Raw genomic sequence first — 14,676 nt, forward strand, 5'->3', positions numbered from 1 at the left:
GAAATTACCTCTCCGGTGGACATGATAAAGATGCACACGCTGTATCAAAATGATCTGCATCGCACACAAAATGCATTAAAATTCACGTATTATATGGATTGGTAGTGCTTGATTATTACATACCGTACAAATGCTGAATTGTTAACGAAGTGACGAGTTAATTAAGAATTCTACACTGCATGCTGTATTAGGCGCCGGTATTTGTACCGAATTGCCGGTGGTCTCAGATTAATTTTCGTATTGTCGTTTTACCCGGTATCGGTGCTAGATTATTCATTTTCGTCTTCGCATACAAAATATTTTGAAAATTATATGGTTACTATGATACTTCTACTGTTTGCATTTTCTTTTGCATAGTCGTCATACTTATAATCACTTACATCCGGTACTCACAGGCTTTTCGTCTAAAGAAACGTTAATTTTGATTACACCAGGACACCAGCTTCGGTTTGAGTATGTTGGAAAATTGTAATGAACACTTTTTTGGCATACATTAAAACAAGAAGCAAAATTAATAAAACCGTAATACATAGAAAAATAACTGTCGTATATGTAATACGCTTTAATATGATATAATAGAGTAATAGCACAAAGTCTCAGATTCTCCTACCCGGCTGGTAATCGTACTAAATCATCAGTATTATCGCACACCACAACTCATGACCTTTGCACTTAGCAACATCATACACTACATCTCCTTCCCCGATAAAAAAAAATTATTTTGCATATCCGTATCGTGTTGGCTCTACTCCCTTATTCGCTCTCGCTGACACACGCAATGGAGGAGCAGGATTCGCTGTAGCAGGCACTGCTACCGGAGGAAGTTCTGTCCTCGGAGCTGGTTCCGGCTGTGGCTGGATGACAGGCTCCGCTATTGCAGGTTGCTGATCACGCTGTGGGATTTCCGATATCATCGCCTTTGGCACTGTTGGCGATGTAACGTCGTTGGGCTCAGCTGCAGTACGCCATTCACGCGGCCTGATCTGGTCTTCGTGGCGGAACCACTCTTGGCCGTCGACCGTAACTGTCCATTGACGGTTTCCTTTCTTAGACCGCAGCTGGCCAGGTGTCCAATGGGTTTTAGGACCGTGGCGGAAATCACGTACTAACACTAGCTGTTCGCCATGGAAGTTTTTTCGCTTTGGCATGCTGATCGAAGTTACGTTTATGACGGTCCATGTTGGCTTGCCGTGTCTCGTTCGCATCTGGATGTACCAAATCCAGCGCTGTGCGCATTCGGCGCTTCAGGAATAGCTCATCAGGCGAACTTCCTGTGGTGGCTTGCGGTGTCGTACGATACCTGAATAGGTATTTCCGCAATGCATCCTCGATGTTACCATTGTTGTCGGCCAACATCTTGGTCATGGCGTCCTTGAATGCGCCAACATACCGCTCCGCCTGCCCGTTCGATTGCGGGTGTCCAGGCGCCGTGCGCAGGTGCGCAATCCCGTTAGCTTTGCAGTAGTCTGCAAACTCGGCACTGGTGAACTGCGGCCCGTTATCCGTGACCAGCTGTTTCGGGTATCCATAACGGCCACATAAATGTTCCAGCACGGCAATCACGTCGCCGGACTGCGTACGCCGCATCTTGACGACTTCCGGCCACTTCGAGAAGCTGTCCACAATCACAAGAAACATCTCGTTGTGGAACGGGCCTGCGAAGTCCATGTGCACACGCTGCCACGGATTCTCGGCAACTGGCCACTGCTGCAAGGGCACTTTCGCCGTCTCTTTTGCTGCCATCGTGCAAGCAGGGCATTTCTTGGCCAGCCGTTCGATGTCGCTGCCCAGTCCAGGCCACCAGAAGTGACTTCTGGCTTCCGCCTTCATCCGCACCACGCCAGCATGTGTAGCATGCAGATGTTTCAGCAGGGCCGCTTGGAGGACTCCGGAATGACGGTTCTCGCTCCCCACAGGACACATCCAGCGACCACCGACAGTTGCAATCGTCTCTGGTGGTATGGCTGAAATTCCGGTGGTGCCTTCTCTGGCCATCCCTTAAGGACCAAGTGACGACACCGAGCCAGCACGCGATCTTTGCCAGTTTCACTAGCGATTTTCTTCGCGTCCACCGGTGTTTCACTCAACACTTCCATTTGGACAGCATGGATGGCTTCGTGCATTCCCCAGTCGTTGGCATCGAAGATGTCCTTCGAGTGCAGGGGCAGCCGGCTCAGTCCGTCAGCCTGTCCAAAGTCATCGGTAGACCGGTACTCAATGGTAAAGGAATACGCCATGAGTGCAATGGCCCACCGCTGGAGGCGGTTGGCAGATACCGCAGGGATTCCAGTCTTCCGGCCGAACACTGTGACCAACGGCTTGTGGTCAGTAAGGAGTGTGAACTCCCGACCCGCCAGGTACTGGTCGAACTTCTTCACGCCGAAGACCAAGGCCAACGCCTCTTTCTCTATCTGCGCGTACCGCTGTTCAGTCTGCGTCAACGTCTTTGATGCATGGGCAATGGGCTGGTCTTCTCCGCTCGGTCCGCGGTGGCTAATGACAGCTCCGATCCTGTATTGCGACGCATCCGCTGCGAGGATTAGCGGCTTTGCAGGATCGTAATGCACCAGCATTGTGGCCTGTGCCAGCTCCGCCTTCAGGCTGCGGAAGGCACCATCACATTCTCCTGACCACTCCCACTTGACGTCCACTTTCAGCAGGGCGTTGAGGCAGTACGTCTTGGTCGCCAGCTGGTGAATGAACTTGCCGTAATGGTTGATCATTCCCAAAAAGGATCGTACCTGGGCGACGTCCACCGGTGCTGGCATCTCCATGATCGCGCGAATCTTCGTTTCGGAAACATGTCGGCCGTTTCTGTCAACCACGAATCCCAAGTATTCTACCGACAGCTGAAGGAAGTTGCACTTCTGCTGTTTCAGGGTGAATCCTTGTCGGTTCATTCGTTCGGCTACTTCGGCCAGATTCGCAAGGTGCTCCCGCCGTGTTCTGCCTGTGATTATTATGTCGTCCATGTACACAGCGACGTACGGGATGCCATTCAGCAATTCTTCCATCATCTGTTGGAAGATGCTGGTGCTGCAGCCACTCCGAACGGCAGTCGGGTGTAGCGATACAGTCCGCGATGCGTATTTATCGCTACCAACTCACGGCTCGGTTCATCCAGTGGCACCTGGTGATATGCATCGGACATGTCAATCGTTGTAATTCCTCTCCGCCATTTAGTATGGCGAACAACTCATCGGGCAAGGGCAGGGGATACCGCTGCACATCCAGGGCATCGTTGAGCCCGGTGCTCAGATCCGCGCATATCCGCACTGCTCCGCCTTGCTTCCGCACCACTACTATTGGCGCCGCCCATGCCGATCGCTCGATCCGTTCCAGAACGCCCAATCTCTCCAGGCGCTCGATGTCCCTCTCCACGGGCTGTCGTAACGCAAAGGCACGGGGCGTGGCTTGCAGTACTTCGGCACTGCATCCGGTTTTAGGTGCAGATGCGCCTGGAACGTCCGGCAGCATCCAAGTTCTTCCCGAAAGAGATTCTTGTTCTCTTTCAGTATGGCTTCCAGTGACCTTTCTTCTTGCACCTGACCAATCGCCAGTTCAGACATCTTGTGGTGTTGGAGGTTGAGCGCGGTGATCCAGTTCCTTCCCAGGACGTTCGTGCCTTCCTCCACCACAATGAGTTCCATCAACCGTTCTTCACTGCTGCCGTCGCGCTTCACTCCCACATAGCAAGCTCCAAGGACTGGGATTTCGTGTCCTGAGAAGCTACGGAGCTTCGAGTCGCACGGGAACAGGTCCGGTCGTTTCAGTTCGATCCACATCTTCCTGGTGGCAATGGTCTTCGCCGATCCCGTATCCAGTTCAAACGCAACTGACCGTCGGCAGACCGTTAAATGCACCATGATGGGATCCCTTCTCCAGTGGTCGTGTTCAGCACGTCGTAGACGGCTTCCACTCTGCCACTGCGTCGCTGGGTTCCCCTTCCTTTTGCCGCTCCGGATCTGCAAACTTTGCAATATGTCCATCCTTACCACATTTCCGGGCTGATTGCGAAATTTGCAGTCCGCTTGATCGTGGTTCGTCCCACCACATCGGTAACAGGCCTTCGTCTTCCGTGGGCTCGGCTGTCTGGCAGCATTGCTCTTCCTGCTTTCCGGATGACCTTTACCGTGGGAATGTCTTCCTCCAAGTTATTGTTCATCTTTGCTTGCTCCTGTCCCGTTTCAAACCTTCTGGCGAGCTGCAGCGTTTCATCAAACGATTTGAGTTCCTGGGACATCAGGTGTCTTCGTCGTATCACTGTGCACTCCCGCAACAAACACAGCGCTCAGTAGATCCTCCAGGATGCCTCCCGGAACTTGCACGTATATGTTCTGTTCCGTAGTTCATTAGAAAACTGTACGAGCGACTGGCTAGCTTGCTGACGGGTGCGGAAGAATGTAGCCCATTCAGTCGTCTGATAGGTCACCTTGATGTATATGTCGTCGAGTTTCTTCAGCAGCTCATCATACGAAAATTCGGTTGGATCTTTTCGAGTCGGTAGCGCTGACAACATCCTGAAGGCGCAATTCCAGGCTGTTGATCAGCACTTCCTTCTGCTTCGCAGCTGTAGTTTCTGTGAGGGACAGGTAGTTTTTGAGGAGGGACTTCCAGGATGTCCATTCAATCTGATCCGGATTGAAACGGATTAAGTTCTGGGCTTTCTCCTTCGCGGCAGTCATTGGGGAAGACACTGGGGAAGTATCAGAAGTCGACGTGGATGTATCGACCGATCCGGGCATACACTCGCTTGAGTAATACCGCCTTCACGCCAATGTCGTATATGTAATACGCTTTAATATGATATAATAGAGTAATAGCACAAAGTCTCAGATTCTCCTACCCGGCTGGTAATCGTACTAAATCATCAGTATTATCGCACACCACAACTCATGACCTTTTGCACTTAGCAACATCATACACTACAATAACGAACGTATGCAGTACCTAAATAAGAATAAATGCAGTTACCGGTAACCAAAAAAAGATTAGCAACTGGCGGAGCTCTCAGTGGTCAACTGCAGCCAGGGCAAGTCATTCGAAAACATAACAGGGTACAATAATATATATTTTTACTAAAGAAAAGGTAAAATTTATGTGTGATTTACGATTGTGTTAGCTAAAGCACAATAAGTATCCTCAAATAAATTTTAAACCAATATTATTGTCTGTTTATAGCCGTGAGAATTACGAATCGAAATAAAGTTATTAAAGTGTATTAAGTATCGTACAGTATTAATTTATTGCCGATCAGCATGCTGCTTAGCAACCCTACCTATTACCACTTTGTACGAGAATTGCCGAAAATTGGCGATAATCAGCGCATGTAGCCGTGGCATTCGAACCGACTGCGTCTACACAACCTCCATGGAATTGTACTTAATACATTTTAATCTTTGGAAGTGAACGTAACATTTTGCCTTATCTGTGCATGAGTACGATCCCCCTGGACATCCGGACGACATGAAACGTTTAAAAGTTCACCGCTGCTCGTGTCACATGTAATATAGGCGTCTGAAGCTATTACGGCGCCGTGTCTGGACCGAAACTATCCTGTTCAGCGTTATCAAGCCGTCACCGGCGTCCAACGTGGGCAGCGACCTTCAGGTACAGTATTTTTGTGATATGCGGTCTGCAGAGTGTTATGATTGATAGTTCCGCGTAGAATTACTGTAAAATGGTCGCTCGGTCTTATTACGCGATCAAGTACATGCGCGCATTGTTGCTCGGCATGTTGGTACTGACTTTTGAAAAAAAAACTATTCTGCTCGCAGCTGCGCGTCGCAGAACAGGCGTTGAGAGTGTACACGGTATCATCCCATTTCGCCAACGGGACATTTCGCCAACCGGGTAATTTGCTCCCGGTTACTGAACTACAGTACTATGCTATAAGACATCGTATATATGCCATTAGCATTAATGCACACGGCTCAACGCTACAATAACGTACAGATTGTACATCTTAGAATGTGATTCGAAAGTGAGCGGCACATGAACAATTGCTGATGTAAATGAGTCGATTCGAAGTCATTACTCACATGTCAGTCATATTATAAGCAAGGCTGATTAAACGTAAAATCGAACCCTCAGTACCACTTTTAATATGTGCACAGAAAAGCCGTTGGATAATCATAAATTTCGTATTAACCACAATTTTCCAGCTTTTCTGTCTACGTTTTACATAGCAGGGCGCAGATAATTAACTGCCTAGTTAATTATGACGGAAATAACGTTTTCTTTTACCAACCGCAAAGGCAAGGTGTTGAATTACAAAGGTTATGAGTATATCGAATTCTGGAAACGCGCAGAAGACAGAACGGATAATTGTCAGAATTGGCGTTGCCGAGAAAGAGCCCACTGCAGTGCTCGTTTATATTATGCCGATGGCAAAGCTGTTGAGCGCGGCCAGCATTCTCATGCCCCGGATGTCATAAAGGTTACTGCAAAATCAGCAAGACAGGCGTTGAAGGTTCGTGCAACAAATACAGTGGAGCGACCACGGCAGATCATTGACGAAGTTCGCGCCGGGATGCCTGTATATGCTGCAGTAAAATGTCCTCTTACAACGCTCTTGCCAAAACCATTGGACGCCAAAGAAAAGCGGAAGGTATCCCTACTGGTCGTGTAACTTGCTTAGCTGATATCGATGGCAGTTATTTTCTGAAAGAAACAACACGCAATGAATCCGTGCTAATTGCCGATACTGGTGCAGAAGACATTCATCGGATTATTGTGTTCGGAGATCCGAAATGCTTCGATTATCTGGAGAGAACAAATGTTTGGCTCAGCGATGGCACCTTCAGCGTTAGCCCGCCTGTTTTCACGCAGTTGTACACGGTGCATGCGGATGTTTGTGGTGCAACGGCTCCGCTTATTTATGCGCTGTTGCCAAATAAATGTGAGCTCACTTATCGACGCTTTTTCACAATAATCCGTGACGCACTGATGCAGAAAAGTGGATCTGAAGAAATCGGACCCGAATATATGCTGATGGATTTCGAACAGTCGGCTGTCATTGCGTTCCGAAATGTTTTCACCACGTCAAAATTAAGAGGTGAAATTAAAACAGTATTTTTATTAATGGAATAAATTGTCTTATTTTTATGCAGTTATAGTAAATAACAAAATATATGAAATATTCAGGTTCTCTGTATGGTCTTAATTTCTTTCAATTTTGTTGTTTTACAACAGCTATTATTATTTGTGCTAATTGTTATTTGTTGTTTTCATGATTACAAATTTTTATGCAGTAAATATAATTATTTAATCGTTGTTATTTAGTTGTTGTTGGCTGGCATTAATTACTACTAATTTAACGCACTTATATCACGATTTTCAAAGAATACGCCGGTACTACTGCTGTTAGTGAAAGCAGAAATACTACTAACAATGATTGATTGTTAATAATTATTATCACTTGTTCCTGATTATTAACTTTTATTAATAATTATTGTTCATTATTGTTAATTATTATCTGCTAGAAATTCTATGCTGTACTTTATATAAATTTTTTTTGTATAATAAAAATTTAATTTAAAGATTGATAATAGAAATTTTTTTCTTAAATTCTTAAAATCAATGAAAATAAAAAAGTTTTGCAAATAATTAACTTACAGGTTGCAACTTCCACTTCGGACAAAGCCTGTACCGGAAACTCGTTGCCCTGGGACACGGGCCCCTTTACGCGACCAATGCTGAGTTCAACATTTCCTGTCGCATGCTTTTTGCCCTCGCATTCGTGCCGGTACAGGATGTGGAACGAGCGCTTATGGAACTGCTGGACGCGCCATTTTTCCCGTTTAAACACAGCGATGTGTTCATCGAGTATTTGAAAACAACATACGTCGGCGAAACAACAACTATGTTTCGAGTAACCGGTTGTCGTATTAAACGCCCTTTGTATCCTGTTGAATTTTGGAGCTGTGTGGATAGATTGGAGCAGGATATTCACCGTACGACCAATCGCCTAGAAGCTTGGCACCGCACGTTTTCTGATGTGGTTAATAAAGACCATCCCGGCATCTATCAGTTTTTCAACCTACTGTGTCGGGAAATTGTTCACCAGCAAACAGAGGCAGCTTCACGCATGGCAGGTGAAATTCCTAAACAAAGGAAGCAATACCTCGAGGTCACCAAGCGGCTAAAAAACGTTGCGTCCAACTACGGGCAAATCGATACGATCAGCTATCTGAGATCGGTTGCTATTAATCTGGAAATCATGTTGTAAAGTTTTCATTGTCAAACTGCAGCGCAGCAGCTTGTATTATAATTCTGACTTTAGCTTCATACTCGTAATGGTTTACTTACTAATATTAATATTAATAATTTGTATGTGTGCAAAATTACGTAGCAACACTTTCATTTCCATTTTTGTTCTTGGAATTGGCATTCGATACTGTGCGTAACATGCCGACATATATTTTGAGTTTCGCATTTCCGCCGAATTCGGTGCTGGACGTAACCGCCTTTTGATACGTTCCTGCTAATTATTTTACCTTGCATGGCAAACTGTCGGTTATGGTTAAAAAGGGAAAATACTTGTAAATATTTTTTCTGTTCTTTTTGTAGTATTACAATGGGTGAATGTCCTGCAGTACGTATGTATTTATTGTACATTTAAAATAAAAATGCATCTAAAATTTGCTGCTATGGCCAGCCAAGAGTGCCATATCTAATTGTCCTGTAGACTAAGGCCGCTAAACATACGGTACTCTAGGCTAAGTATCCTGTAGGCAGTTGGCGAAATGTCTGGTTGGCGAAATGTCCGGTTGGCGAAATGGGTGGTAGCCGTGTACACGGGGTTTAGTGCTCCTTGTTGCTTCACTTGCTTGTACGGTTTTGCGTGCGCTCTCATTCTACTATGCATCGGCGAGGTCTTGATAACAAGAGCGTTGACTCACTGTGATTTTTATTAACCGACCGAAGCCTACCCTAGGTCATCCATGCGGACCATGCTCACCAGTTATGGAAAATGTGGTTTGTCGGTCACCCTCACCAAATGTTAAAGGCACGGTTGACGTATCTACTTGCACACTATTTGACACGTAACTCGTGGTGATCTGTCGGTCACTGGCAGTATAGCTGCAACTGCTGCTAGGCCCCTGCTTATTCGAAATTTTCGTTCTCACATTACATTACTCTAGTGCATATGTCCGGACAGTATACGAAATACAGGCATATACGTCTTACGTACTCCTAAAATAAGATTTGTTCGCTTTGCCTTCTGTGCAGAATGATTACAAACAGTTTGACCTCAAATTAAAGGTTATCAATGTCACTATTATCTAACCCTCATGCGCGTAAATACAAAATGTTAAATTACTCTGCTTACGTCAGACAAAGTTAACACCGGTTCAAGGTCAACATTTCAATTTACAAAGTACTAGTATTATTATATCAGCAATTATTAGTATTATTATTAGTATCAGAAAATATTATTAGTATCAGAAAATTTACTTATTAATCAATCTCATATCGCAACATTATACTATAATTATAGTATTTCAAGCAGCAAAAAGCAAACAAAACGAAATAATACTATTTCTCTTTGTACGAAGGACAGTTTTTGTTTTTAAGGAGCAGCGCATAGCTTTTCTCATAGTAGCGCATAGCTAATGATTATTATGGCATCCAGTTTTCTTAGCCAGATTCTGTACTCGTATACAATTTTTAATTTTAATTTTTTAATTTTTTTGGAGGCAGTATGTTGGTTTGTTTACTCAGCTTAACGTCTACAACGATAAGGAATATCTGCTCAAGGAGGTAGACTACCGTAAAAGAAGATGCTGCCGCAGCGACAGCTCGTAAAAACAAACACAATAAAAACAGAAACAATTTTTTACCCACGAAGAACAATTCCGCATTACAGTACTGTAGCCACCACCGTGAAGCACCAGTATAAGGTGATAAGATGAGACAGTAAATCTCGATTAAACGAGTATAAACGAGTATCTGTGCATTCGAAGAACAGCGTTCAAATGACCCGACGACATGCACTGCGCCCAACTTCCGTAGTCAGGAAATAGTGTCGGTATAAATGTATAATTATGTCAATATACATATGAGTCCCATGACTCATACTAGTTCGCTTCGGTTCGGCTCGTTTGACTGGATCCGCTCGTCTCACTCGCGTCCCTCTCTTTACTTGCCACCGCCTCCCTAATCCTCACAGTGGAATGGGAAGCAGAAATTTCCACAACGTCCCGGTGCTCCTTGGCTGATCTCTCGGCAACAGCTGCTGGTTAAGCATCAGCCACGCCGCTCATCTGACCTGTGGCATACTTGCGCTGCGCGTCCGCCAGTTTCGGACAGAAGCGCACTGTGTACGCATTGTCCTGGCCTAGGGAGCAACGCCGTTTGCTCCCGTGTTTATTATGCGCCCTCTCCCTCCGGGCTTTCTGCCATCCCCGTCCCGACTACCGCGCCCCGGGGCGGGGGGTAGGGACACCGCATACCGGTACACGGTGCGCGTCCTGAGGTATTGCTTAGGCACTGATATTTTTATTTTGTGTTATAAAAGAATTTCTGGATGGAAACAAGCAACAACTAAAAGGTCACTCGTCAACTGAATTTCAGGTACGAATAGTTGCTATAAACTACGTTTCCGAGAAAAAAACACCAATCACGAGAAAGAATTATATAAATTGCACCATTATAATTTAAAATATTTATACGGGGTGCTAAAAATGTGCTGTTATTATTTTTATTAGTGTGGATTCGTGCTTGATGTTTTATGTTTCGAATTTCATGTATCGTTACGTAGGTGGTGACGGAGAGATCAGTACGATAGGAATAATTACCGTAATAATCTATCCTACCGACCTACTCAACGACAGAGTATGAGCTAATATCTCAATGTGGCATAGCTAAGTCTACGAATCTACGCGAAGCGAGAACTGCATCTCCGACGATATTTTAATTCATAACTCCGAAACTGCCAAAATTCGTAATGAGAAAACTGATGATGTAAAATACTGCCACTCACGGACTTATATAGACACGGCGCATCCGTGTAGAACCAAAAAAAGTAATCCGAACACAAAGAAACGTCGAGAAAGTACAGCGAATAATAGAAAGTACGAGTAAAGCCGTCGCTTTACGTACTGTACTGCTATATTCCGTCACCCCCGCAAACGGCTTTTGGGGAACCCAACACAAAAGAACCGAAAAGAAAAGCAAAAACAGGAATAAAAACTAAACAGAGATGTCTCACGCTCTCGACTGGGCAAAGGCGGGCAAATCCATTCACCGTCCAAGAACGAATGACTGATCCTCCTCCACGGGTGACTGAGTGAGATGGAAGGTGAGGAGAGGATTCTTGACGGGATGGAGAACTGAGCGTAGGCCAGAAGACTGAGTAGGATGGCAGAACGGCAGTCGGAGATCGGAGTACAAACAGGAAAACGTCGGAACGCAATAAATGAAGATTTTAGTGGCAAAGTTAAATTTAATGTAAATCGCCGATGAAAAATTCAACGCAAAAAAACATCCGCGATGAAAAATGAAAATAAAAGAAAACACCACTTTGAATTTGCGAAACGCAAGTAAACGCAAATAGTCAGTCAGCGTAACACCGGAGGCGGTTACCAATGCGACTCGTAGCACACACAATCAGCGTTTGGCGGCATTCAGAAAGGATATCTTCGGGAATAAAATCCCAAGAAATTCACAGGCGAATTGTCTACATCACTGGACTTCTCTTCATACACCATTTTGACTTCTTGACCATCAACTTCAGTTACAGCATTTTTTAAATCCGCTAAAGTCTGATTCACAAATTCAGATTTTTCATAATCATCTGCGTCAATGCGTCGACCAGCCCAATTATACTCGTATTGCACCGAGTTCGTAGTGCACGGGCTTTTTCCCTGTGACTGCGTAAGGCCAATTTTAACTTTTTCAAACTGCGCTTCACCGCACTCTTCAGCTACGCATTCAACATCACGCATTTTAGCACAATCTGACACATTTTCAACATTTCCAGTTGCCTCAGCGTTACCACATTTCAACAAAATATTTTCAGTTGTTTTCCGCATATTGTGCCAGTAATACCGTGTAGTCATGTACTTTTGAACTGACACTCCGCACGGTATTAATTCGTTTTCCACATATCGTTTGTGTACTGATTTTGTCAGTTGTTCTTGCCATTGTTTAGGCACTACAATTCTGTCAATTCCATTACCAGAACGCTTTCGACAAAGCAAACCATTTATTACAATCATGTGATAAATTTCTTCATTTTGAAATTTATTTTTCGCTTTCACCGGGTTTTTGTACAAGAAATACCAATGTTTGGTATCCTTGTACTTCCGCTGTTCCGCTTTCCAAAATTCTGCATTTATGAAATTTTCGGCATTTTCAAGGTTTTCAGCCATAAAGGGCATTTCAGTATTATCGGGCTTACCCCCGCAAACTTGATTGGTCACAGTCGTTTGCAACACATCGGGCGGTAGCTCATTGGGCACAGTTCGCCCCCGCAAACTTGAGTGCTGCAGCACTTTAGTTTCAACATTTTCAGGTAATTTTGAATCGCACTGAACAGTACGAATTTCCATTGACCGCATTTCAACCCGTTTCATATTGTACCGTTTTAACACTTCAAGTGGCGGTTCTTTTGACACTTCTTTCCATTTACCACTAAATGTACAGTACTTTGCTGGGTGCAGCTCGTGACACTTAAAACAGATCGGCTGACCACTGTCAGTTCGCCATTTATTCACATCAATTTCGACATTTCCAATCATGCTTGGTTTTACTGTCACTACTGTTACTTTCACAGTTTTCATATTCCTCGTAATATTCACATTCGTCATTGTTTAAACTTTCAGTTTCATACGTGTACTCATCGTACGTATTTTCATATTCATCATCATATTCATTACAATCATTAATTTCATACATTTCTCGTTGCACTTTCAGTGCGTACAGCGTTTTTAGCTGCGCCATTACATCTTCCACAGTTTTTGGTTTTGACATTACCAGCTTGCCATACCATTCCATTCGGGTTTTCTTCAGTCCCTGAACGAGAACTGAAACTCTTTCTTCTTCTTTCGTATTTAGCGTATTGAACCAATTTAAGAAACCGTCTACGTACGAGTTCACCGTGTCTTCCTCTGAAGTGCAAGTGCGGCATACAGAGATGCCCAAGCAATTTCTTTCAGTTCATTCACGTTCATTTCTTCATCAATTCTGCCTCCCCAATTTTCAACTGCATTCTCAAATCTTCCCTGGTCAAGCGAGAAGTCAATTAGTTCGGACTGCAGCGGGTGCATGTCGTACCACAATTCTTCATCTTCTGCGATGCCGCCAAACTGTACGGCATTTGCGCCTTCCATTCTTTTGAATTTGTCAGTGTCCATTGCACTAACTTTCCGAGGAACTCTTTTGTTCTAACCCGGATGCTTTAGCTACGTCTTTTATCCGCAGTGACTGTTGCACTGGCTTTAAATTTTCATCCGGTAGGCTTTTGCTCTACGCGGAAACTTTAGCTACGCTTTAGTTTTCAGTGTTCGTTACACTGATCTTCCAGGTAGACTCTTGTTCTAACCCGGATACAGACTGAGATTTCGATCGTCGGTGTTCTCTCACCGCTCACAGCGCTCGCAACTGCTTTGGCTGTATGGCTACGCTACGATATGGTGCACCTGTATGCTCTCGCTTTTCGCTCTCGCATACAAAACTATAGCTCAAGATTTGTGTCGACACTTTGAATGCTCAGGCACTGCTCTGGCAAACAAAATACTTTAGCTCAAGGAAACTGCTTTCGACACTCTGTCTACTCACAGCCGATTACGTAATCGCTACGCTTCAGATTTTGGAAACTCGTGCTCTGGCCAGTAGCACGAGTACCTGCTCAGATTCAGTTCATCAATTCAACATTTCGTCATTTCATCAATTCATCTTCATTTCATTTTCACTTCAGTGCTCATGGGTCGATCTACAGGTTATCCCTGCATCGCCCCTGCTGGTAGTCAAACTGCTCAGCGTCCAGACAGGCAGAGCCCCGGACATTTACAAGTTTTCGTCGTGGGTCGCAGGCACGGATCAGCAGGGTTTCCCTTACTAACGCGTCGCCAGTACCCGGACTACTAACGTTTTAGGCGTCCAGACGGCAGACCAGCTGCCGGACATCCGTCCAGTCAGTACAGTTGTACCCGGACTGAGCACTCTCTAGAAGCTGACTTTAACCATTTCAATCACAATTTCAGTCACAGTTTACTTAGCTGGACATCGGTTAGGTTCGAACATCGGTGGGCGCCATGACGGAGAGATCAGTACGATAGGAATAATTACCGTAATAATCTATCCTACCGACCTACTCAACGACAGAGTATGAGCTAATATCTCAATGTGGCATAGCTAAGTCTACGAATCTACGCGAAGCGAGAACTGCATCTCCGACGATATTTTAATTCATAACTCCGAAACTGCCAAAATTCGTAATGAGAAAACTGATGATGTAAAATACTGCCACTCACGGACTTATATAGACACGGCGCATCCGTGTAGAACCAAAAGTAAATCCGAACACAAAAGAGAAACGTCGAGAAAGTACAGCGAATAATAGAAAGTACGAGTAAAGCCGTCGCTTTACGTACTGTACTGCTATATTCCGTCAGTGGTGTTACACCAGTAGCTTATAACTAGGTAACTCATGCTCCAACAACAATTTAA

At 44.8% G+C, this 14,676-nt stretch overlaps 1 protein-coding gene across 1 annotated transcript; it reads right to left on the minus strand.

The window, feature by feature from the left end:
• Window positions 1-1,098: 1,098 nt before the first annotated feature.
• Window positions 1,099-1,830, minus strand: LOC129595535 (uncharacterized protein K02A2.6-like). The gene has a single exon (XM_055492579.1). The coding sequence runs from the start codon at window positions 1,828-1,830 to the stop codon at window positions 1,099-1,101; it is 732 nt and encodes a 243-aa protein (XP_055348554.1).
• Between the last annotated feature and the right edge of the window lie 12,846 nt (window positions 1,831-14,676).

The sequence above is a fragment of the Paramacrobiotus metropolitanus genome, unplaced genomic scaffold, assembly GCF_019649055.1.
Source record: "Paramacrobiotus metropolitanus isolate TYO unplaced genomic scaffold, Prichtersi_v1.0 Parri_scaffold0000079, whole genome shotgun sequence".
NCBI lineage: Eukaryota > Metazoa > Tardigrada > Eutardigrada > Parachela > Macrobiotidae > Paramacrobiotus > Paramacrobiotus metropolitanus.

Coding starts and splice junctions, on each gene's coding strand:
- LOC129595535 (XM_055492579.1), bottom strand. CDS start 1,830: ATGAAGGCGGAAGCCAGAAGTCACTTCTGGTGGCCTGGACTGGGCAGC.